At 37.8% G+C, this 25691-nt stretch overlaps 2 protein-coding genes across 3 annotated transcripts in view; one reads left to right on the forward strand and one right to left on the reverse strand.

Moving 5' to 3' along the window:
• Window positions 1–18261, forward strand: part of uggt2 (UDP-glucose glycoprotein glucosyltransferase 2) — a 36308-nt gene extending 18047 nt beyond the window's left edge. For both annotated transcript variants that reach the window (XM_056755235.1, XM_056755234.1), the window contains exons 24-40: window positions 1034–1161; window positions 1231–1326; window positions 3124–3226; window positions 3575–3654; window positions 4335–4524; window positions 5051–5209; window positions 6768–6853; window positions 7601–7685; window positions 7796–7878; window positions 11221–11322; window positions 11422–11506; window positions 11995–12177; window positions 12974–13134; window positions 13251–13365; window positions 13456–13572; window positions 16799–16964; window positions 17392–18261. In XM_056755235.1, coding sequence (XP_056611213.1) covers window positions 1034–1161; window positions 1231–1326; window positions 3124–3226; window positions 3575–3654; window positions 4335–4524; window positions 5051–5209; window positions 6768–6853; window positions 7601–7685; window positions 7796–7878; window positions 11221–11322; window positions 11422–11506; window positions 11995–12177; window positions 12974–13134; window positions 13251–13365; window positions 13456–13572; window positions 16799–16964; window positions 17392–17414 — 1962 coding nt within the window. In that variant the 3' untranslated portion in view covers window positions 17415–18261. The remainder of the gene's footprint in view (window positions 1–1033; window positions 1162–1230; window positions 1327–3123; window positions 3227–3574; window positions 3655–4334; window positions 4525–5050; window positions 5210–6767; window positions 6854–7600; window positions 7686–7795; window positions 7879–11220; window positions 11323–11421; window positions 11507–11994; window positions 12178–12973; window positions 13135–13250; window positions 13366–13455; window positions 13573–16798; window positions 16965–17391) is intronic.
• A 1431-nt stretch (window positions 18262–19692) lies between these two features.
• dnajc3a (DnaJ (Hsp40) homolog, subfamily C, member 3a) lies at window positions 19693–25191 on the reverse strand. Its single transcript, XM_056755935.1, has 12 exons — window positions 25017–25191; window positions 24286–24396; window positions 24044–24168; window positions 23720–23794; window positions 23098–23250; window positions 22507–22688; window positions 22020–22139; window positions 21274–21379; window positions 21041–21161; window positions 20545–20677; window positions 20314–20462; window positions 19693–20187 (listed from the first exon to the last, which is right to left on the reverse strand). The coding sequence occupies exons 1-12, from the start codon at window positions 25096–25098 to the stop codon at window positions 20036–20038; spliced, it is 1509 nt and encodes a 502-aa protein (XP_056611913.1). The 5' UTR covers window positions 25099–25191; the 3' UTR covers window positions 19693–20035.
• Between the last annotated feature and the right edge of the window lie 500 nt (window positions 25192–25691).

The raw sequence follows: 25691 nt of genomic DNA on the forward strand, positions 1-25691 counted from the left end.
ATATAATTATATAAAAAAAATGTATTGGTTTATATTTTTTTTAGAACGCAGCGACAAACGTAAAGACTAAAATATAGATAAACAGTTCAAGCAAGCAATGTTGGGTAATTTTATAATATCAGCACAACAATTGTGTTTAATCGCCCCTGTATTAAGTATTTATACTTTTAAAAAGTTCATTTTCGGTTAATTTCTCTTGGCTACAGTTTTATTGGCTCCAAGCTTGTTACCGTAAAAGGTTAAATTCAGTCATTTGCTTTGAGAGTTTGTTTACAGTAATGAGATGGTCTGATGCAAAAAAGATGAAAAAGGAAATTGAGAAGTGATTAGCTTTCATTTTCTGGGTTAAAAGGTGTATTCAGGGTGAAACATGCAGATTTTTAAATCCTAGGTGACAGCAAATGTTTTTAAAGGGTTAGAAACCAAATGATGCTGTGTTTGAAAGAAATGGCCATCTGGCAAAGAGATGAGCTGTGGCAGGTGGCCTTGCTTTGATTTGCATTAAAAATGGTCTGCTGTTCACATGCATACAGATTACCACGTCTTTCATGTAGACATAGAGCCGTTCTGAGGATTGTAGAAACAATTCAAACTGTCGTCGGATTTACTGTGCAAACATAACTTCTTCTACAGTGATTAGTCTTTGATATATATCAATATTTGTATAGCACAAAATGTGCAGTTTGCCTGATAATATTAATGTTCTGCCGTTATTGCGCTTAAGAGTAAACAAAACAACTCTTGTCCAGATTGACTTTCTTCCAAGGTCAGGAATTATGCCTTTCAAATTGCGTTCAGCACAAAATCGTTGGCCATTTGTGCAGTTATGTAATTTACATAATCCGTTTAGCGAGTTGAGTGCTAAAACAATGCACCCAACGTGTGAAAATAAACAACGCTTTAAATGGATGCAGTGTTTACCTAATGATCCCCCCATGTCTCATTTGTCTCTTTTCTCTGCATCTGTCTTGATCTGCTTGCTTTCTCGCACAATTTATTCCCTCACCTATAACATGGTTAACGTATTTTCTAGATTCTGGGTCTACTTGAGGAAGAAGAGTTCAGCGTGGATGATTTCCATTTGCTTGAGAAGATCACGCTGCGCACTTCATCGGAAAAGATTAAATCCAAGATCAAGCAGATGAACTTGGACGCCCAAAAGTACACATTTGTTTCTTTCAAAAACAAGTCTAGAGTTATGTTTGTTCTCTAATCAGTCATACGTTACAGGGCCAGTGATCTTGTCATGAAAGTGGATGCCCTCCTTAGTGCAGCACCTAAGGGAGAGGCCAGAAAAGATGTCAAACTTCTGAAAGACAAGCACAGGTCAGTGCTAAAACAAAGGTTTTTCTGGTATGGGCTCATTTTGCTGGAATACTTTATTACTGTACTCTAGATTTTGGGAAAATTGTAGATGTTTTATAAGGTGGTTAATACACCCTTCTGCACAAGCGTAGCGACGAACTTCCGCTGTTGCCAGAAGTCGGGATGTCGAGGAAAGCTGAGAAACTGAGTTTTAGTGTATGGTGAAGCTAGGATTTAAACCAACAGTTATAATCTGCGACCCTTGGACAACAAAACCAGTCTTAAGTAGCACATGAACATTTTTAGTAATCGGCAAAAAAAATGTATGCAAAAAATATTTAGGATATTAAGTAAAGATTATGTTCCATGAAGATATTTTATAAATTTCCTACTGTAAATGTATAAAAACTTTATTTCCGTGAGTGTATGGCCTCTACAGTGCCTCAGATTAACAACTTCACAGGGCGATTTTCTCAATATTTATCTTTTTGTGCACCATCAGATTCCAGCTTTATAAACAGTTGTTGTTCCGCCAGATAGTGTCCTATCCTAACAAATATATATATTTCTATTGATTCCATATATCAAAAGAAAGCTCATTTCTTCAGCAATCAGATGATGTATAAATCTCAATTTCAAAAAATTGACCCTAAAGACTGGTTTTGTCGTCCAGGGTCACATCTTGTTACTTTAATAACCTGCCGTTTTCTAATGTCCCTGGGGATTTTGCTAAGGTAATTCATGTTTAATATAACTCGCAAACTGGAAACTGCTATCCCAACTCCAGCGACAGCGGAAGTTCGTCGCTACGCTTGTGCACATAATCTATTCATATGAATTTGTGCAATTTTATTCGCACGTTTTAATATGACTTGCTGTCAAGCCAGGACAATACGTTTAGTGTAGGGCTGGGACGATATATCGTACTATTTGTACACCGAGTTTCTCAACGAATTACGGTTGAATGCAGCCAAATCCGAAAGCCAGAGGGCGCTCTCGCACAGAAGCTCATGTAGTTCCTGGAAATGCCAATGGGCATATTCTTTCGCCCATCTTGAAAACTTTTGATGTATTTTCATGATAATAACGTTAATTTATAATGATGATGTTTGACGAGTGTTGCTTTTATAAATGCGTGTTATAAATGACTCAATCTTGTTGTGGTTTTAGATTGAGCAGGACTTCTACTGATCACAGAGTTGTAGTTCACGTAAGAGCTGTTCATATAACACAGAATCAAAGCCTTTCTGATTTCAGAATCACCCTAGACAGGTATAATGTGTGAATTGTGATATATCATCCCAGCCCAGTTTAGGGGTGGGGTTAGGGGAGGGTCTTCAGGATTGCTCTTTTCTAATAATAGTATCTTTTTGTACAATTCACATTGTGTGAATTTATACGCATTAGCCACCTCGTAACATAGAGAACCAGATTGAAAAAAACTTTTTTTTCATGTAAAGTTGCAGTTTTGTAGATACAAGTGTTCAGTCCAACAGCGCCAAATCACTAATCACTAATGGTGATGTCAGGTGGCCATGTCTAAGTTGCTTGTTTTCAATGAAATATTCAAATAAGCAATTGCTTATTCACTAATTGAATCAGTTTTTTCTCGCTTAATAAATATGTGAGTCACCCACATATCCCTACATAAAGCTAACCCATCCACCCCTATCAGTCATATGGGTTGCCGTGGCTCTGATTAGATCCTGTCAATTATTTCTGCCATGCATTTCTGCTTGTTTTACTGGCCATATCTGTTACTTCACTTACACAACATGTATCACATGTAATGACATTTATTGCTATATCTTGTAACAGCGTTCTTCATCTAGCCCAGCGGGAAGATGAGGTCTTCTATGACGTTGTCGCAATCGTGGATCCTCTCAGCAGAGATGCACAGAAGTTGGCTCCCTTACTGATTGTATGTACATTTTCTCTGTCGTCGAGTCTGCAAGGGTGCGTGGTTCAAGCAGCATAACAATTAAAATGTTATCACACCTCAGGCAGGAGTGTACGGTGTGCTGTGATTCATTACTAGGGCTGCCTGCAGCTTTGGCATTCATTGAAAAACTCTGGTCACCATAACATGCCAAGTCCCTGACGTATTACAATACGTCCTCTAAGGATCTTTAAAATAATAGCGAGAGGCTGTTGTCGACACAGTTCTGTAGAGCATGACCTGGACCTTGGCCTTGAACCCTCTCTCCTGAATGTTGTCGTTTGTTGTGTGTGGGTAATAACCGGCGCGTCTCCTCTGTGTGTGCGGCAGGTGCTTGGTCAAGTGGTCAATATGAAAGTGCAGGTGTTCATGAACTGTCGAGCCAAGCTGTCTGAGATGCCCCTGAAGAGGTGAGAGCAAGAGCTTAATTAAACTTCAGCTGTGAGAGACTCGAGGGACACACACACACAAACACAAAAACACACAGAGCACATACAAGAGCTAGTGCTGTTTTGCAGATATCACCTTGCTTTTGTGCTTCTCCTAATGCTGGTTTTTATAGCTTTAATCATTCAAATGTTAAATGGCAGGTTAGAATGCACAATGTGATTCTCAGTTTTTTCTTTTTCTTTTCATGCACACGTGGACCGCGTTTAGTGGTCAGGGGCTTCTTATATCAATGTCTTGATAAAGCTCAATGTTTTCTCATGTATAGAGTCATGTATAGAATATTACTGTTAGTTAAATGGAACACTTTTCATTTATGAACTCTTCATTTAAGTATATAAAAAGGTGATAAAATGTATTTTGGCACAACAGCACTAATTTAAGATGGCCCATCTGCATTAACACGTGATGAGATGGATTTCACATTGAATTTTAACACAGTTTTAGATGTGACATTCATTTTGCAAACCCAGTCATATGCTGACTTTACTGCAATCCAATTAAGTTTATTTTAATATAAAAAACATTATACTTGGTTCCTAAAGAAGTCATGATTAGAAGTATTCAGTTTGAATATTACTAATGCACAGCAATTTCCACAAATCACATATAACATCAATATCTGTTATTGTTATTCTTGCAGCTTTTATCGATTTGTTTTGGAGTCGGATGTTTCCTTCTTTGGCAACGACTCTCTTTCCCCTGGCCCCATGGCTCGCTTTACTGAAATCCCAGAATCCCTTCTGCTCACCCTCAATATGATCACCCCGGAGAGCTGGATGGTTGAGGCGGTCAGGAGCCCGTATGATCTTGACAACATCCACCTGCAGGAGGTATACATTTTGAGTCTAAGTGCAAAGTTTTGAACAAATGTAACTTTGTTAGCTTTTCTGGATAGTGATACAAATATCTAGGTCTTAGCTTTAACATTGGTGATACGGTTACATGGTTGATCTAGATAATGCAGATTTACATGACACTGTTCAAATGAGATGTACACTAAACTTCTGAAGAAATATCTAACATAACTACTCTCCACTTTAATGCTATAGTCATATAAACACACTGTAGCCAGTCGCTCTGTTTTATTACATTCCCTTTGCTTCTCCTCATCTTGGGCTGTGGTTATCTTAAGGTTCCTTGTTATTGCATTCTGTTCTTTGTAATTTCGCTATTTTATTTTTTATTTCCCATTTTATGTCAGTTTTGTGTTTATTTGTTTCATTATAACCGAATGAATGCTGTCCCTATCAGCCAAACATCTTTGGAAAGAAGCTTGTTTAATATCGGCAAGACAGGTGTGGATAAATAAAGTGGTTTGTAATAAAAAGAAAAGAATCGTGTCGTGTCTGTTTTCAGGTCAGCGGTGTAGTGAACGCGGAGTACGAACTGGAGTACCTGCTCTTGGAGGGTCATTGTTTTGACCTGTCCACAGGTCAGCCACCCAGAGGACTTCAGTTTACACTGGGCATGAGACGCGAACCCCTCATGCAGGACACCATCGTCATGGCCAACTTGGTGAGTTCATTCTCATCTTCTGTCGTCTAGAGCAGTTGTTCTCAAATTTTTGTTGTAAGGCCCCCTTTGTGTACAGTGCATCGCTTTGCGACCCCCTTAATAAAATAATTAAACCAAAAACATATTCAATTAAACAATGCTGGAACATAATTTTTTTGGTTGGTGGTCTTATTTTTCTGATGTTTGATTGCATATAATCTATGGTAAATTTCTATATTTCATAAAATGCCACAAAATCTGTGGCCCCCCTGGATCCATCTTGTTGCCCCCAGTTTGAGAACCCCCGGTCTTGAGTTATAACTTCAGGAATCTGTGATTTCTAACAAAATCTAATTTTGGGGGTAATATTCTTGGTTTAATACAAGTTGAATTCAATTACCACAAAGAATCGTTATTGACAAGAAATGTTCTGTGATTTTTAAGTAAACCCTCATGTTCTGTTTAGGTTCTGATAGGCCAAATTAAACCAGAACAATTACATTTTTCAGATCATTTTATCCAAGGCAACATAAAAATGATAATAGAAGTGCAGGAAGGCAACACATAGCAATACTGCTAATGTCTTTTTCTGAGTGGGTTGATAGGAGAATCTGATGTAGCCAAACAGGAGGAGGTTTTTTTAGCATTGGGGTAACCGGAGCCTGCCTGAATTTTGTGGAATGCCAATGTTGAAAGATTTATGCCTCTGTGTATATGAGTATTGGAGAGATGACTTGGAAGACATTGAGAGGGGTATTGGACCAGTTTGGAGACATCAATCTTAGAGAAAAGACAGATGAGAAGGAATGAGTGGTGTACATATAAAAAAATCATCTTAAAGAAGCCAACAGGGCATGACGGTTAAATTAAAATGTTTATTTATACAGCCATGATTTATTTACAATAAAGCACGGCTGCTTTTACCTTATTGCTTTTATAAAACGGTTACCACAATTTACAAATATTAAAGCTGAAAAATATTTATCAAGGCAACTTTCATGAAGTAAAATCACTTAAAGGTCCAATGTACAAAATTTAGCGGAATCCAGCACCTGAGGTTGAGAATTGCAACCAACAGCTCATCCACCCAATCCCTTTTCAGGCACTACGGTGGCTGACACAGGACTAAGATGTCATCATGTTTTCCCTTTACGAAACGTGCTCTGTAGGACAGTTTGTCCATTTAGGGCTACTGTAGAAATACTGTAACTTGGCCAATTCAATGCAAGGGGACCCGCAGTGTATGTAGCTCATTCTAAGGTAATACAAACATAAAGCTTCATTACTTAAGGTCTTTATACTGTACACCTCTGAAGACATAGTTATGTATATTATATTGAATTTCTGTCAATAGATCCTCCCAAAAATTGACATTCACAAAGGTAACCTTATAATAATAATTTATCATTTTAACTTAAAGGTCAAATTTTGCTACAAAATAGCATGCAAATTTACAGTAATCAAGGCGATAGGGAGGCAAGTTACAGATTGCAGCTTTAAATATAATGTATGCATTTATATAAAGACTATTTCACATTTGTCCTGGTATTAAAGTCTACTGGTCCTCTGTGCTAAACAGGGTTATTTCCAGTTGAAGGCCAACCCAGGCGCCTGTATCCTGAGGCTGCGTGAAGGCCGCTCCGAGGACATATATCAAATACAAGCGTGAGTGTTTTGTCTTCAAATATTGCTCAAGATAAAGAAATGCATTGCATTTGAAACTATGGGTTTTGGCTGTTTATGTCATCTTCAATATATTTCCTCAATGTCAAGCGTCTGCCTGTTTTAAGAGTTCTTTATGGCAGCACAGTTGCGGCTTCTTTTAAAAGTATTGTAAAGAAATGTATACCTCATTCATGCAAGTTAATGTTAGAAAGTGTCATTTTTCACACTGTCAGTATGATTATTCATACACTCTGTGGTCTGGCACAAAACGATACCAACTGTGTCTGTGTGAATCTTAAACACACACACACACACACACACACTACTGACTTTTAAACAGAAGGAAAGACAGTGTTTCAGTTTGTAGTTCACTGATATTCTTAGCTTAGAAAGTGAAACCTAACGGATCCGGGGTTTCATTTAAAGGGCCTGAAGTTATCAGATCTTTTTACCTTTAACCTCATTCTTTAAACTTTAAACAAAAACTGGTCAGTCAAATGTTTCTAGCTATTCCCTCTTCCGCTTCTTCCTCTCCTTCATTTTCTGCAATAAATTCTAAAAGAACTATTTAGCATATTAGCATAAAGCATATGCTACCTCTATTCATCTGCATTTACGTTTACAGATTTTACAACTTTTAACATTTTTCTGTCACCACTAACAAGCTCTGAAGCACTTCCCTCGGGAGATTCAAATCAAGTTGAAATCTAGTTTTTTTTAGAATTCAGTGAATATCGTGTGTTTTAGGCATGATGGGACAGACTCTCCTGCCGATGCTGGTGATGTCATCGTGGTACTTAACAGCTTCCACAGCAAGATCATCAAAGTGAGAGTAAGTGTTTGAGTTACAGTAGCACTCGATCCATTCATGACTGTCCATTTTATATGCTTCTCTGTTCAACACCAACCAAGGTGAACAATTATTATTATTTTTTTTATTAGGTTCAAAAGAAACCAGACAAACTCAATGAAGATCTGCTAAGTGAAGAAACTGAATCCAAAGGGCTGTGGGACTCCATAACAAGGCGAGTCGGACTTGGCTGCACACTAAGCTCCGTTGCAAAACCCAGTGTGCTGCCTGCCTAAAAAGCATTTTAAAATATATTATACATGCCTTCTAGACACAAAGCCTATTCCAAATGGTAAACGGCAAAATCGGCTGCCTTCTGAGATACCATACTTTAGCCAAAATAGCTCATTATTAAAAATGTCTCCTTTAAAAGGCATTAGCATAGCAACTCTGTTGGAATCAGCTGTGAGCATTAGTCGAGTCTCTAGTGTGCTTCAGGTGGAGTGTGCTGCATGTGTGATGTTTGTAAAAGACACTATAACTCAGTGGTTCTCAAAGTGTGGGGCACGCCTGTAATTATGTTTTGTGGGGGGAAACAGATTTTTTTAATAGGTTTAAAGAGGTGTATGACCAGGACAGTTTAAGAACCACTGCTGTTACTAGAGTTGTTACGTCTTTTCTGACTTCAGACTGTTAGGATGCTTTCTGTATACCGTAGCTCATCAGGCTTTGGAACGGGTGTCACCTCAAGTCTGTGCTGCACATTGGCCAAACTTTGGAGGTTTACTATCACTTTTTATGTGGTACTTTGGAAAACAGGCTTTGAGAACGCTGCTTAAATCCTCTCAAAGTGATGGTGTTGCATTAGCAGAACGATAGTTTGCAAGAACTCTGCATATGTGAATAAGCCTGCATGCAATCTGTTAGGGGTGTGACGAGATCCGATTTGCCTCGCGATATCCGATTAGTCTCGCTACAAAGGCCCAGTTATTCATTACGTGATTTTTCATCCCACTGCGCTACTTTCCCATGGTTTCTCTAGGCAAACACGCACTAGAGATATGGGTTTCAACCTTCGCGCGTCTGCAGTGCCTTTGCATTAAGCACTAGCGTTTACCACAGTTTGCCAGCAGCACTTTCGGAGTGCTATTACGTTATTTTAAATTCATTCACAGGCAAACCTCTTCAAAAACGGTTACATATGTGCAACGTTAGCATAAAACATGATGTGTTTATGTAGTTTTAACTGTTTGTCTGGAGGCTATGAGGGTTTAGTCAGTGGAGGAGGGAGGATTGACAGTGTGATATGATCGCCACCTCTGCTAACTCGAGCACTATTCAAAAAGCATATAACAAAAAAAAAAAACACAGCTCTTTACTAAAAGCTGCACCTGTTAACAAAACAAAGCATCATTTTTTTCTGAATTTACTATCTGTCAGTTGAGTTTGTGATAAAACATTTAGCTGTGTTTACATATTGTTTATCACTGCATAATATAATTCATTAAAATAGAAGTTAAATTTGTTTCATAAAGTACAAGATGATTTTATAATGCCTACATTTTTTGCATTTTGTATTCTAAAGGTCAATAAAATAATTTTTCCCCTATATATATTTCATCATTGAGGATTTCTTTAAAAAAGTCTATATCTCATTCTCGTGAAAGCAGACTCGTGTCTCATCTCGTCACACCCCTACAATCTGTGCTTGTAAATGGCTGCAAATTTCCTCACAAATTGCACATCTGTTGTTTTTCTGAACATTTCTTTCTACATACATGAGCTGTAGATATTTTGGCATATTTGAAAATGTACGTTCTGCAGACTATTATTCTGAAAACACTATAATCTTTGTGGGCTCTGGTGTTTAACAGCTCTGTTAATGCAATTTTGTGATCTGTCTCTTTTGCTGTCTTTGTGAAGTGTGTGGAGTTCTTTGGAGAAAAGGTAGGGACCTTAATCTCTACATTTTGTTGCACTTTTTCGGTCTCAAGTGAATGAGATGGAAGAATTTCTGTTTGTAAGCAGTTTTGTCTTTCATTGACTTTGGTTTAGTGAAGGGCTTGATTTTGGAAAGGTTTGCAAAGTTGTTTGAAAACCTCTGTTTTTACTCAGCAGTTTAATCTCCCTGATTCCGTTTGTTGGACAAACCTCACTGTATTTTGAAAGTATGTAGCTCTGAAAGCTATAGGCTGTTTCATGGTGTAAAGCTAGTTATTTAAATCAAATAAAAAAACAGCTTTAATGTGAATATGTATGCAGAGGCAGCAGTAGGTGAGATCTTGGCTAGAGTGGTTGTTGAAAGCTACAGATGGCTCTTGATTTTTGTGTGGCAGGGATGTAGGCTGAGGTCTTTAGGAATCTGATCATCTTCATAACATATATTTTCTGTTGAGTTGTCATCTATATGTAAAGTATTAAGTCTAATAATTTAAGCTTTGTCTTAATCTAGTAAACTCCTATTATAGATTCTGAAAAGTGATGTTTGGTGAGAAGGGTTACTTAGTTTCCTTTTCCAACAATATCTCACATGTACAATGAATTTGGACACTCAAGGCACAACTAAAGGTGCCGTGAAATGTTTTGGAGGATTTATTGACAGAAATGCAATATGATATATATAACTGTGTCTTCAGAGGTTTATTAAGAGGTGTACCTTACACAAAGAAACATTATGTTTTTATTACCTTAGAATGAGCTATTTCTATCCAAATACACTTCAAGTCGCCTTACACGGAATTGTCCATGTTGTTTCTACAGAAGCCCTGAATGAACAAACTGCTTTACAGAGCACGTTTCATAAATATGTTTTCTCCTTAGTGAAAGCGTGGTGATATCTTTGTCAGCCACCGTAGTGCTTCAAAAGGGAGGGGTGGAGTAAGCCGTTGGTTTCAATTCGCAACCTCACCTCTTGATGCCACTAAATTTCATACACTGGACCGTTAATATACATAACAATGTCGAGTTAGTTCTACATTCTTGATATTTTGTTTTCTATTCAATGAACTTCATGCATGTTCAATTATTCCTGAAAGATGCATTTTCGGAAGACCTGTATGTCATAGATTGCAAACATTATGAAGATTGTTTGGTTAGGTAAAGGCAATGCCCGGTCTTGTTCGTTAAATTGAGGTGCTTATTGAAGCTATTTAGCGTTTAAACCTGATTTTTTCTGACTGAGAGACTTTGCAATTTCCACAACTCTGCCTGAAGCACAGCACTGACCCATTTTAACCAGTGGACCGTTTTAGGAATTATTTATTATTCAACTTTATGCTTCTTGTGTAGCTGTTATAGTGTAGTTGAGTAAAAGCATTACAAAAACTATTTTGGAATTTTGTATGTGTATGAATGCTTGTCAGTGTGTTTATTTGTGCATAAACTATCAAGATATTGACACCGGCAATATATACATTATACGTATTCCTGTCATTACATTCACAGGACACAGCACAACAGCTCTGATGCTGTGTCTGCAAATGTGACAGAATAAGTACATCACAGGATTCATTTCATTGTACTCTGATTTTGACTTTAATCTGGTCAAGGTTTTAATAGAAGTTTGTGTGTTTTACAGCTTTGCAGGTGTCCCAAATGTGGACAAAGGAGACCAGAAGAAGAAAGATGTCCTCAACATCTTCTCTGTGGCCTCTGGACATTTATACGAGCGTTTCCTTAGGTAAGACACCCACGTGTATGAAAACACACTGACACAGAGTCATGTCAGCTCTGTATATCATCCTAGCGTTCCTTGTGCCGCTTTCTTTTCCTGTTATAGAATTATGATGCTCTCTGTCCTTCAACACACGACAACCCCTGTCAAGTTCTGGTTTCTCAAAAACTACCTCTCACCCTCATTCAAGGTAAGACTTATATAGCCCTTCATGTGACAACTTAAGGTTATAATGTGATGTACTTTACTGCACATAGTATTGTTTATATGTTAAGATAAATCTGACCATACTGTATATAACCAAAATTAAAGTACACAGTATAATGTTTTTTAAATACACAATTTATTCCATTTCCTGACAAGTAGCAGTTTTAAAGATGAAAGCTTTCCGCCCAAAAGGAAAAATCTTCTGCTTGTGTCTGAGATTGTAGATTTGTCGCATAACAAAACATTAGTCGGTCACTTTACATGTCAGTCAGACGGTCTCTTCCTGTCTGAGTGGGCGGTTCTTGGCCAAAACAAGCTGCAAAGTGGATCAAACTTTATGCTGATGGTGAAAAGCCTGCCTACGCCAGAACTTGCATGCACCAACATCAAACCTAAAATAAATAGATTGTCATGATGAGCATAATAAAGTAAAATTACATTTATTCCAATGCCTTTTATGTATTTGTACAGGACACTATTGGGCACATGGCGAAGGAGTATGGTTTCCAGTATGAACTGGTTCAGTATAAGTGGCCTCGCTGGCTTCACCAGCAGACAGAAAAGCAGCGCATCATCTGGGGTTATAAGATCCTCTTCCTGGATGTGCTGTTTCCTCTGGCTGTTGACAAGATCATCTTTGTTGATGCTGATCAGGTGAACTTACACATGGCTACCCACAGAATGAGTTAATAGCAATCTGCTTCGTATACACTGAATATTAGTTTAAGAAATAGTTTACGAAAAGCTAAACATTGTAACGTTGTGGTTCTTATTATCCCACTTCATCGTGTGTTATGTCAAACAAATATAACTTCAAATTTGTGTCTAATTTTCTAAATTATCATATTTATTAACCTCATTAAAGGAAAAGTTGACCCAAAAATGGTCCCCACTGACCATAGTTAATGGTTTTCCTATTTGAAAAGTCAATGGGGAGCATTTTTTGCGTGAACTGTTCCTTTAAAGTGATTCTGTCATCATTTAATGACCCTTGTCATTTCAAACCTGTATGATTTTCTTTCTCTCTCAGAACACAAAATAAGATATTTTGAAGAACGTTGTTAACTGGCCTCCATTCACTTGCATTGGTTTTGTGTCCATACAATAAAGGGAATGCGGGCCAGTGCTGTATCGGTAACAAACTTTTTCCAAATATCTTGTTTTTTGCTCTCCAGAAGAAATAAAGTCATTACATTTACATTTATGCACTTGGCAGACGCTTTTATCCAAAGCGACTTACATTGCATTATCCTATACATTTGTTTCTAAGTATGAACCCACAACCATGCGTTTTTAACACAATGCTCCATACAACAGAAGTGAATGACGGCAAGTGCGGTCTGGTTACCAACTTTCATCAAAATATCTTCTTTTGTGTTCTACCGAAGAAAGAAAGCCATAAAGGTTTGAAATGACAATAGGGTGAGTAAATAATGACTTTTATATTCAGATTGTCAGGGCGGATTTGAAGGAGCTGAGAGATCTGGATCTAGAGGGCGCTCCGTATGGATATACTCCATTCTGCGACAGCCGAAAAGAGATGGATGGTTACCGGTTTTGGAAGACCGGCTACTGGGCATCCCATCTTGGACACAGAAGATACCACATCAGGTGCAACAGAAACAAATCATTGAAATCACAGAATATCACTTTTCTCTAAAACGCTAACTATGTGTTCATTGTTAAAAATGATTTCGACATGTATTCAATAATTGTGGACTTTCCAGTGCATTATATGTGGTGGACCTAAAGAAATTCCGAAAGATAGCAGCTGGAGACAGGCTCAGAGGACAGTATCAAGCCTTAAGCCAAGATCCCAATAGTCTATCCAACCTGGACCAGGTACGTGCCTGACTTCACTGGACACTTCCAGTATAAAATGAAAAAAATGTGAGAAGTACTGCAGATAAAATACTGTTTCTTTTGTAACAGGACCTTCCCAACAACATGATTCATCAAGTAGCCATAAAGTCCCTACCTCAGGAGTGGCTATGGTGCGAAACCTGGTGTGACGACAGATCCAAGAAGACTGCCAAGACCATAGATCTGGTTAGTATATATTGAAGATAAACTAACAACTTACTAGAGCTGAAATGTCATCTTGAAATGTGCTATTGCAAAGCATTCGAAAAATAACCATGAATTTATTTGTGGCTGACCATTTAAATAAAGTTATTTGATTTTGCATGTTTTTCTTTACATTACAGAGTTTAGGTATTTTAAATCCTCAAGCTTAACTCAACAATATGTTTGGTACAGATAAGCATTTTAGCAGAGACAAATCCATGACTGATTGGTACAGTTTTGCAAAAGAGCACCTTGAAAACCTGATAATGTGATGTGTGGTTAAAGTGCCTGCAGTCTGAACGTATCCAGATTCCTTCATTCCCACTATTGCTAACACATGCACAGAATGACAAAAATAGTAGTCTCATTTACACCTTCTCCTTCCCTGCCGGCTGCTCCTGCGAGGTGGGGAGGGAAATGTCTCATTAGAGACTGTAGTCACGGAAATGGGTGTGAGTTTAGAAATCGGTTACTGAGCAGACGGTGAACAAGTTCAGTGTACAGACTCGGGTCTGCTGTTCTCTCACTCACATTTCCAAGAATGCTGACCATGTCATTCTTATCAAAACGCTCACCTCATTTATATACACCAAGTTTAGCCATTAACTGTTCAGCTCCAGGGGTGTGTGTGTTTATTTTTATTCAGACTTACCGAAAGGGTTCATTCATTCATGGACAACTGCAAGTCTATCTGCTGTCTAGTAGCATAAGTCAGTTGTAAAACTGTGGAAAAAATTAAGAGACCATTTGAAATGTTCATTCAATCAGCATTTTTAGATGTATTGTTGCCATTCCAGTTACAGTGTCGGTTGAATTTCAACAAGATCAAACCTGAAGCCGTTGTTAAGACTGTCACTTCAATCTGATTTTATCTGCATATCCGATTGAAATCCGATCATATTTAGCAAGTTTGAACATTAAAAAATCAAACAAAATCCGATTTTTCAGGCTACATTGATATGTGGTTAGAAATTCTATTCAAATCGCATTACTGGAAATCTGTTTCAGTCTGACCACTCAGATGGGATTCGAGTAGCTTTTGGGCAATTTCGTGAAAATGTCAACCATACAACAGATTTTAACATGTGGTGGTTCAAATACCCATGTGAGATCTCTCATCAAATTTCTATAGCATTTGTTTTATTTTTAGTGCCTGATTTTTCATAGTCAGGAAGTGCCATTTTCAGGATTGTCACATCCATAACGCTACATATTCCCCATAAATGGACACATGAAAATGTATATAAAGTAACTTTTTCATGTTCTATAAAGAGGCATCCCTTCTCCATTCATTGGGTATAATTGCTTTAGGAATGTGCATTTTATTTTATAGAAATCCTACAAAGTTAATTGTATCCCAAAAAACATGTCTTTTTTGTCACATCCATAACGCATGTTTATTTCCCTTTTTTTATATATGTTTTTTTCATACACTGACATTTTTTGATGTTTAGACTATATCAACAAGGGTTCAGTAAAATATAAACAGATGCTTCAATATAATCGTAAGAAATTCATTCTCTGAGCAGTTTTATGTCACGTCCATAACGCAAAATGTCACGTCCAGAACGCTGGAATTGCCCTTTTGTCTTGCGTTCTCATGCCACGTTGAAACGTAAGCACGTCAGACGTCTTTGCAGATGTGTTAGGCTGCTATGTTGTTGTCTGTGTGCTGGTGGAGACGTGAGCACTGAATAAAGCCACTTCAGTAGCAGGTTCATGAGACATGGTAATCCAGCGCAGTGGCTATGAAAAAAGAGGCGTGTTCGACTCTACGCAGCGCTGCTCTGACTGATCAGCGTATGACATCATCATACTGCAAGAGCGACACAGAGCAATGCGCTGTGGAATCGTTCTCGCCGTATTGCGATGTCATACACCGATCAGTCTGCACAGCGACGCATGAAGTTCAACGTTCCATGCCATTGCCATAGAAATCAAATAAGATAATATCCAAAACAGTTCAATAAATAATTTAAATTAGATTTTAATAGGATATGCACAAATTTGGATTTGAACAAAGTCATCCAACAGCAATGTGAAAGACTGACAGCATGACAACACACAAAAACTCTGATAAAATGGTAAACAAGGTAATCACTTTTGCACAAATATTACTCTTGTATTGCTTAAAAGTGAATATGAACTTGTTTTCTTTACAGTATTTGAGGTTTGAAATAATAAAGAACATCTTTTCTGTTATTTTGACCCGTTTTCCAAGCTTTCATTTTCTGCAAATACATGCAGATAAATAGAAACAATGTTTTTCTTTGAAATGTGTGAGAAATATTGTTATAAATTCACAGAATGAAACAAAAATGTTAATTTTACATACACTCATACCTATAAATTGGAATTCAGGAAAACTGAAAATAATTTTGAAGGGGTTTCTTGTTTTTTTCGGCATCTTTACATTATAAACCATTTACAATATATGAAGAGATATGAGATAACTCCATTCAAATAAAATTAATCATGTTTTTTAATTGTGTATTCCAATTAATATCAATCAAACTGCAGTTGGTTTGTTTTAATTTAAGCCATTTTAACTCAATAAATACAGCTAACTAACACAATAAAAAAACATGATAGCATAATAAAACACATGATTTTTTTTTTAAACTGCGTTATCTCATTTTGGAACCAAACTCTTCATAATATACAGTATACGTGTTATAAAAAGTTTTTATCTCTTTTATCATGTTCTGTTGTTATACAGCGAAAAAATCCTAATGATTTAATTTAACATGAAATAACCCTTTTGTGTTTACAAAAATTCAAGTTAATTCAAATGTTTATTATGACTAAAATTAAAATTCATGTTTCGCATCTGCCCTGCAGACGATTAACAGATTTACCAATTTTTTTATTTACATAGAATTCTAGTAATAGATTATAAACATTTTGAAGTTTTCAGTCCTAATGTGCTTTTAGTTTCATGGCCCATTCCTCCTCCGATTTTCCCAACTTCCTGTGGCAATGATGCAATGAAAGTGCCGTTATGTTGTAAAAATGAGCTTTGTGACTCACAAGTCATTAAAGTGTTGATTTCAAACTCTATTATAGATGAACAGCGTCTGCAATTTTCACTTCAAGAGGGTTCATGAAATGAAATAAGGTCATTCCAGATACAGGCTGAACAGGCTGCCGTTCAAGGAAGTGTTTTGGTGCCAAAACTGATGGTTTGCTTTGTGTTGATTTATTGCAGTGCAATAACCCAAAGACCAAAGAACCCAAGCTAAGTGCAGCAGTAAGGATCGTTACGGAATGGTCCAAGTACGACAATGAGATAAAGCAATTTCTGAGGCAGGTGAATGAGCAGAAGGAGAAAATAAGCCGACAGGAAAGCCCATCCTCATCTTCGCAGCCCACAGGTACGAACGCACGACAATAATGATGAACAATTATTAACAATGCTGTTCCATTTTTATCATCACAACATTAAGCATATAATAATTTTATCACACTGTTTGTAAACATACTTGAAGATTTGTATGCGCATACATTAAAATTACTTTTTATGTCATACACATGTTAACCTATAGAGGCCGCCATCAATGTGGCATCTATGACATCTCTACTGTTTACACTGTCAGGCCACACTAGTCTTTATACTCGGGCTGCACTAAATATTAAACTGCAGTATCCAATCTAAAGATGTGTCCACAATGACATTTGTCATATAGCCCAGTATTTTGATGTTTAAAGGGACAATTTACCCAGAAATGACAGATCTATGTTCATCTACTCAATGTGATGTCATTACACCGCAGTTGCTTAACATCATGTGTATTTTGACAGGCACTCAACGGGACGAACTTTAGCGGTGAGTGCTTACAGCGGTTAAGGGGAGATGGATGTTTGCACCTGATCTTCATGAGATGCTTGAACTCGACAGCCGTACCGAGATGTGTTCTATAACGTAACGAACCGTTACACTGCAGCTCAGAGAATACTGAGGAAATATACTCTAAATAAACGTTTTTAAAGAACTTCATGTCATTTTTGGTGATGTATATATCATTTTGAATGAAGGATCAACCTTTCAGATTTTTTTATGTAAACTGTGGTGAGTGAATACACTACACAACAGCTTTTTGTATCATTGTCAGGAAAGATTGAAAGAATTTGTGTTGTGAGCTATGTTAAGCCAGTCTGTGATCTTACAATGGCACTGCTTTATAAATATGTGTATTATTTATAAGGAAAAATGATGTTGATACTGTGGACATTCCTCCATTCGAGACTACAGATGTTCTGTTTTGCAGTATATTACACAAAGCCTTTCATGTGACTGTTTCAGTATTTTGTCACTATGTTTTGTCTTTCAAAGTCATTGTTTACATACAGTATGAAGGGTGTCTGTCTTTTGGCTTTATGAATCCATTAAATCATGTATTGAATTTGCACTCTAAATTCATGCAATCATTAAGTACTGCAGAGTAGAACATGCATTCTGTATTGCAGTCGCCGCTTTAGTCATCCGAGCCTACTGTCAAGTAGATGCATCAAATTCTACCTTAGTGCAAACACTCAATTGCTAGTGTGTGTATTGTTTTTTGCTTTTACATTCCTTGTTCTGTGTATATTCTCATAAAAACGTTTGTTACAATGCCTTGAATGTACAAGGATGTGGATTTTCTCAGGAATAAAGTGATATTTTTATTCTGAGAGAGATAATCTGTTATTTATGGCAGACTGTTTTTGGAATCCTTACACAATGAAGCTATTTCTATCTACATACAGTACACACCGTGTCCCCTTGCATGGAATTTGGCATGATGTTTCAACAATAGCCCTAAATGGACAAACTGATCTACAGATGTTTTTCTTAAAAACATTATCTCCTTCGGCAAAGAAGTGAAAACGTGACAACATTTTAAGGGCTCAGCATAGTCCAGGTAAATTGCACTTTCATTCTGCATTTTAGGGTAAAACCAAACTCGAAAATGTTGAGAGACGGTATGGTGCTTTCAAACAATCCAACACCCCTTCGATTCTGGAGGTGGGGTTTATATGATGTAAAAGCTAAATAAAATAAGTTATTTCCCACAGACTGGGTGGCGCTACATAACACACCCACTTATCACGTAATGGCCATGGACCAATGGTGGCTCGAGGGTGTTTACCGGCCAACCACAAACTTTCCCGTAAAGTTCTGTTTGGTTTGCTGCGGCGCACTAGTTAACCGAATTGTCGTTTGGACCAGATTTAGTTCGAAATCAGGTCTTTTTCGATTTCAAATGTTATACGCTGAGCCCTTTAGTCCTGTATCTTTCTAGTGATTCAAAAGGGAGGGGTGGCGTCAGTGAGCCATTGGTTGCAATTCGCAACCTCACCACTAGTTGCCCCTGCAATCTCATTATTTTTTTCCTCAGGGAGGATACATTTTTGGGTGCAAACCCCATAAGAGAGTTAGCATTTTTAGACTTCCGGTTCCATCGCCCCAAAGTCTATAGTCTATAGTATATAGTTTTTTGCATGGGTTTTTGGTAAATCGCCTGAAATAATGTCCGTGGCTAACAAAACCTCTTAATACTGTCACGTTTAATCTAGGACAAAACACACCGGTTATAACCCGCTTGTGATTTTTTAAACCTGCGTGTCTTTAAAACGGCGGTTGCTTACAAGTTGCTTAAAGCGAGGGCGGGACGTTACTTCATCGCACATATAAATCTCAGAAATAAAGCAACATGGGCACAAATATCTAAAATAATTGTTCGGGATTCATTCGCGGAGTAATTGCTTGTCAGGGAACCCATTTTAATAAAGTTTGAGAAAGTTGTCGGAGGATTGGTGACGATGTAGTCTGTAGCCTCATGTTAGCATTTTACTTACAGATTGTATTAAGGCTTGAAAAATAGCACATATTGTGTTAATCTGTAACTATTATCTTGATAGACAAAACATGTAAACATTTGTTAATCACAGATCTTTTTTGTGATCTTCCAAAAGTCTATGGGGAAAACCCTTTCAGTCAAGGGAACCGGCGCTTACTTCCGCGTTAGCCTACCCTACAAAAATATTTCATCTCTGAGTTTCTGGATTTAAGTGTGTGATGTACAATTTTGATGCGTCATTGCAAATTGACACACATCTCTGTTCATTTAAATAAGCATTCATATCTCTTTATTTCAGTATTTACAGCAATACTTGATTCATAGAAAAATAGAGTTGTTTTCTATGTACAAACTATTCTTGGGAATAAAGGTCCGTGTGAGCATAGACGTTGCTTTTGCATCCCTAAAAGAGATTTGCTTTTACACAAATTCTGCAAAGGAGAATGGCAGTCAGCAAGTGGGATCACTTGACCACTGAACAGCAACACATGGGCATTTAGCCACTCGATGATAGAACCAAGCATGTGGGCGGGATCAGCTTCTCAGTTTCCATTGGCTGATTCCAGGACACGTCAAGCCTCCATATGTCCTTTCAGCCAAACTTTTTAGTTAAAATTAAATTTGAAATTAAAAGGTCCAGAACCGAAAGGGTTGGATCCCTGATCCCATCCTCCGTAAAAGTGCTGGTGATGCCCTCCTCCCTGCTGACTCTCTGGATCCATGGGGTCCTCGCCTTGGTCAAACTTACTCCTCATTTCTGCAGAGATACAAGACAAACATGACAGCATAAAATCCTCTGCTTGAATAACTTTTGCTCTGTAACTGTTACTTTAACCGAGTAAAACCAGGCAAAAACATTCTGGTTTAAAACCAGACATTTTACCTGGGTTAGTTAGAACTTCTTTGGCTTGAGCGATGTCTATGAACTTTTTCTCTGCCTTTTTCTTTTCTTCTGGATCCTGGAAATTGTCCGGATGCCACTGCTGTGCTAACTTTCTGTACGCTTTCAAGATCTCCTTTTTCTGGGTAGTCCTGCAACCACGATTTAATAAGAGTGAATATTAGACATCCATACTAATAAAAATATGCCAAATTGTAATATCTAATATCTGACCTCTTAACGCCCAGAATCTTGTAGTAATCTCTCTTCCGAGACTGTTTAAGGAGTCGCTGCGCTCTCTCCATACCCTCTTTGATCTCACGGTCATTCTCGCTGTGTTCTCTAGCAGTCTCAAAGTCTTTAATGGCTGCAGGAGAACAACATTCTGTTATTCCACCAAATTATTTTAAGAGCAATGTTAAAAAACAACACCAAAATGGACCGACGGCTGTCAACGGCTCAATTGTAACAAAGGGGATATTAAACACCACGCTTTAAAATAAAATCATTTTTTTCCAAGTCGTCACTGGCTGAATATGTCTGCCTTGAGCTGATTACAGATTATTTAGGATTATTGTAAGGACAACTTCTTTTAAAATAACATTTTAATATATTGGTCTAGCTGATGTTTCATCCTGTTTAAAATCATGATTAAAAACAAGACAAGAAAAGATACATTTTATAAACGCATTTTTCAGACATTCAGAAATTACAGTGAATCCGCACCAACCTTCTTCAAATTGGTCATCCTGAAGCAAAGCCTCTGCTCTGTCTTTCAAAGCATTAACGTTGTGAGGATCTGAGCTCAGAACTTCGCTGCATACTGATAAGGCTTTGGCAGTTTGCTGGTCCTGTAAAAAAAAAAGAGCAAAGCATATTTACGCCATTCAAATATATTTCACAGGAATGAAGTGTAAACTGTAGCTGACAGCGCCACCTGGTGGTCAGGGAGCTCACTCTTACCTTAGACAGACAGTGGCATGTGCGCTCTTTGGCGTTAAGTAATAATTGAGGAACATTTGGTTCGGCCTTCATAACAGCTTCATATTTACTAATTGCATCACTGTACCTGTAGATTTGGGAAATCAAAACCAGTTAATTTTGTAAATACACATTCTTAATCTTTCAAGAGGTGTGTTAAACAGGTGTGTTAAGTAGCTTAGTTCTTTAGATAATGAATATGGGAGCATTTTGTAAATCCTTTAAACTGATGTATACAGAAAACACGCAGAGAGTGGGCGTGGTCTATTTTTGTGGTTAGATATCCAAGATAGTTACTTAAAGTGTTAGTTCACCCAAAAATGAAAATGTTGTCCTTATTTACGCACCCTCTTGCCATTTCAAACCTGTATGATTTCCTTTTTTCTGCAGAACAGAAAAGAAGATATTTAGAAGAATGTTGTTAACTGGCCTCCATTCACTTGCATTGGTTTTGTGTCCATACAATAGAAGTGAATGCGGGCCAGTGCGGTATCGGTAACAAACTTTCTTCAAAATATCTTACGCTTTGTTCTGCAGAAAAAAGAAAGTCATACAGGTTTGAAATGACAAGAGGATGAGCAAATTATGACAGTATTTTCATTTATGGGAGAACTATCATTTTAAAGGTTCTAAACAATTACACAATATGGCAATTCATTTAATCCAGTATAAATTTGTCTAAATTTATGTTTGTAGAAGGCTATTTATATAATGGTATTGTGACGTACTGCTGTTGATGGATCAGTTCCTCTGCGGCCTGGATCTGCTTGTTGAGTTTTTTAACTTGCTTGTAGTGGCTGAAGCACTGCTTGTGATCAGGGTCCAGCTTAAGACATTCTCTCACCTCACTGGACACCAAAACAAGATATTTTGTTTGTTAGACCAGGATCTGGCAGGCATAGTCCAAATTTAGGCTAGATTCAAAATAGCATTCTGTTCTACTCTTTGTGCTATCTTGTATACAGTATATTTGCATGGCTTGCATGACCTATGAGTATTTTTACAGAACCAGTTCCATTTGACTCATTTCTCAAAACAGCCATGTGTTTACTAAAAATGCAACAAAAAAACTTTGCATACTAAATACATACTGCTCTTCCATATGCTATTTTGAAAATACAACTAATTCCATTCAAAACACATCCTCTGTATATCACAATAAGACATATACTATACTCTCAATCTCAATGCATTAGTAATAACCACATGTCTTACTTCAGGGACATCTCGTGGTCTCCCAGGTTGTAATAGATAGTGCTTAGCTTGTAGAAAGCCTGAGTGTTGTCACTTTTCAGCTTTGAAGCAGCTTTGAGGTCACTGATGGCTTTACCCATTTCACCCAGCTGGATGTAACACTCGGCACGCATCTCTCTGGAGTCTGCATCCCAGACACATGTCTAAGAAAATCACGAGACAGTAAATAACAGAGACTTGAGTCATGAATGAAGATGAAGATAGAAATAGCTCATTCTAAGGTAACAAAAACATAATGCTTCATTATGCAAGCCCTTTATACACCTTTGAAGACATGTTTGAGTATATCATATCGCATTTCTGTCAATAGATCCTCCAAAAACACACATGCCTTTAACATAATATTTGTTTTGCTTTATACTGCTTGTGATCTAATTCTTATAAAACAAACAAACATGACATATTTGCAAACAGAGAGCCCTCCCAAAACAATACACACAATCCAATCATCTCTTTATTCCCACCCCAGCGCAAGGGCAGCATAGGACACCTAAAGCAAATACAACCTCTAAATCAAACAAACATTTGTGCGAGACTTTCAGAATAACTCACATCGATGATGACGTCTAGGTACGAGACGGCAGAGCTGTAATCTTTGCGGTTGAAATCGCTCTGTGCCTGAGCCACCATTCTCTGAATTTCATCAGCTTTCTTCAGCTGGCTCTGGGCCTCCTGCTCTTCTCTGCTGCTTGGATTTGATTTGAGCTGGATGAGAGACGAACAAAAACTGATGAGTCCAACAGGTAATGCCCGATGCCAGAAGCAGCAACAGGAAGTACTGCACTCATCTTCTTATTAAACCAAAACAAAATATCTTCAGTGAATGCCTTTGGGAGAATTGCACTCCCAAAGGCATTGGGTAATGTACTCAATGCCTCCATTGAGTACATTACTCCACTAATTGACTCATCCGAGAATACCCTGAAGAGGGAATATAAAGACATTTTCAATGTTTAAGGAACACTGTGGCACTACAGGGAGACGTACAGTAATAACAGGAGAAATTAAATATTGTGTTTCCTCCTAGGTGACACAATCGAAGTGTAATGTGATCTAGAAAGCCATGCAAATGATAAAAATGATATCAATGCTTCTACAGACATATACTTTTCCAGATTTTGCACAGATTAATAAAGAATAATCGTCTGTCAGTGTCAATGCAAATGTCACTCACCACTTTTTTGAAATCGCTTTCTGCTTCATCAAGTTTGCCATGTTTCAGCAGTAGGTTTCCTCTCTGAAGCCTCGCCTGCGGATTGCAAAAGATCAGCGGCGCATTTCTTGTTGTTGGTGTTGATAAATTACAATTTCAACCCAGTTAGTCATACTTGGTGAAAAACGACTTAAACCTGCGGGTTTGTTTTTTTGGGAGGGTCAGATGGATGTGGTCAGAGCAACTACACTGGTTTGGCCAGGTAGGAAGACCAGCTAAACCTTCTTGAACCAGCTAGGACCGACAAACCAGGATTAGACCAAATCGTGTTCATTTTCTACTTACCGATGTGAAGTCAGGTTTAAGTTCGATCACTTTGCTGAGATCTGGTAATGCAGATTTCGATTTTCCCATGGCTAGGTACACAGTTGCTCTCCTATAATAGGCCATGTAATTTTGGGGGTCTCCATCTGATCCATTTGACAGGCACATGGAAAACAATAAGTATACATGTAACAAAGATGTGTGAATGTTGTCGGACGCAATATCGCATTTAAAATGTTAGATCTGGAGGTTACAGTACTCACCAACAGCAGCGTGGAAATGGGAGAGAGCATCAGCCAGCTGCCCTGCAGCCAGAAGCTTCTTCCCCATCTCCAGATGGTTCTCAACTCCACCATCATTTCCACAATTGACTCCTGGAATTCATGTTAGATGTAAAGTAAGTACAGTAAGCGATGTCTCATTCATAAAATCAGTAGATTCTACTCGAGTACACAACTCCAGTACAATACAATACAGCTTACGAAGTACACTACAGTATACACATGAAAATGGAAAAAACAGACAAAGTATGTAAGAAAAGACTATAATGGAAATCAGAATACGCTTCCATATCGTTAAAAGGTTTTTTTTAAGACAAAATACATTACACACAACACTACGCACAAAGTAAAATCTCAAAAGCTACATCGAGAAATCGTATGTCGACAGCAGTCGATCGCCATTATTAAAATGTAAAAGTCTGACAGGTCTGACGTCGTTTCTTGACAGATTTGTCTTTTCAGTCTTTTCCGTGTCTATGACGTGTGCACATCTAAACAGCTGTTATTCTCTCACTCACATCTTGTAACGTTACCCTGAAACAACCAGACAGTCACTTTGTCTTAAGAATGTATTATTTATTGCTTAATACTATGTGAATAACTATAAAGACGAACTTTAAGTTATTAAACACTTAGTTAAAAAACGTTTCATATAAAAAACACCATTACAACTGATCTTCTTATAAAAAACACCATTACAACCGATCGCTTACCTTCATATCGAAGATCAATCAAAACCAGTAAAAAGGGAACGTAATTTAGTAATTTGTGCGCCGTTGGGTTTATGGAAACCATGTTTTCTTTTTCTTGACTCTGTCAAATCACTGATTCAATGTATAAACTAACTAAAGCCACGCTGAGCATTCGCACAGCAGTCAGGCTAGCAAACATCATGCCCATTGGTCGTGGGTCCCTCTGATTGGCTGATAATCCTCCAAACCCCGCCTATTGCGCGCGGTTCAACTCAAGACCAGCCACGGCATCGTTATGTAGTGATGGGCAGAGCGAGCCTCAGTGAAACAGTTGAATCAGATGTGCCGTGTCGTGTCGAGACTTCGAAACATTTCGACACCCGTTTCCACGGGGACACCTAGCGGTCATTTGCGCGTAAAACACGATTTAGACAATCGCTGAGAGATTACCGTCTGGGTATGAATCGTGGTGGAAGCGTCTTTACTTACATCGTTACTTAGGATTCATAAAAATAGTCCTTCTTAATTATGTTGTTTTTATTTCTTGATTTGCAGTTAAATAATTTATAGACACTTGTTTATGAGTTTACTTTCAGATCAACACCCCCTAGTGGCGAAATGTCGTCGAGATTTGTCGAAACAGTAAAGACGTAACGAAGCCTCGTTTGCTAAAAATCACGTGACCAGTTTGATACG

Source organism: Triplophysa dalaica, chromosome 8, assembly GCF_015846415.1.
Source record: "Triplophysa dalaica isolate WHDGS20190420 chromosome 8, ASM1584641v1, whole genome shotgun sequence".
Classification (NCBI taxonomy): domain Eukaryota; kingdom Metazoa; phylum Chordata; class Actinopteri; order Cypriniformes; family Nemacheilidae; genus Triplophysa; species Triplophysa dalaica.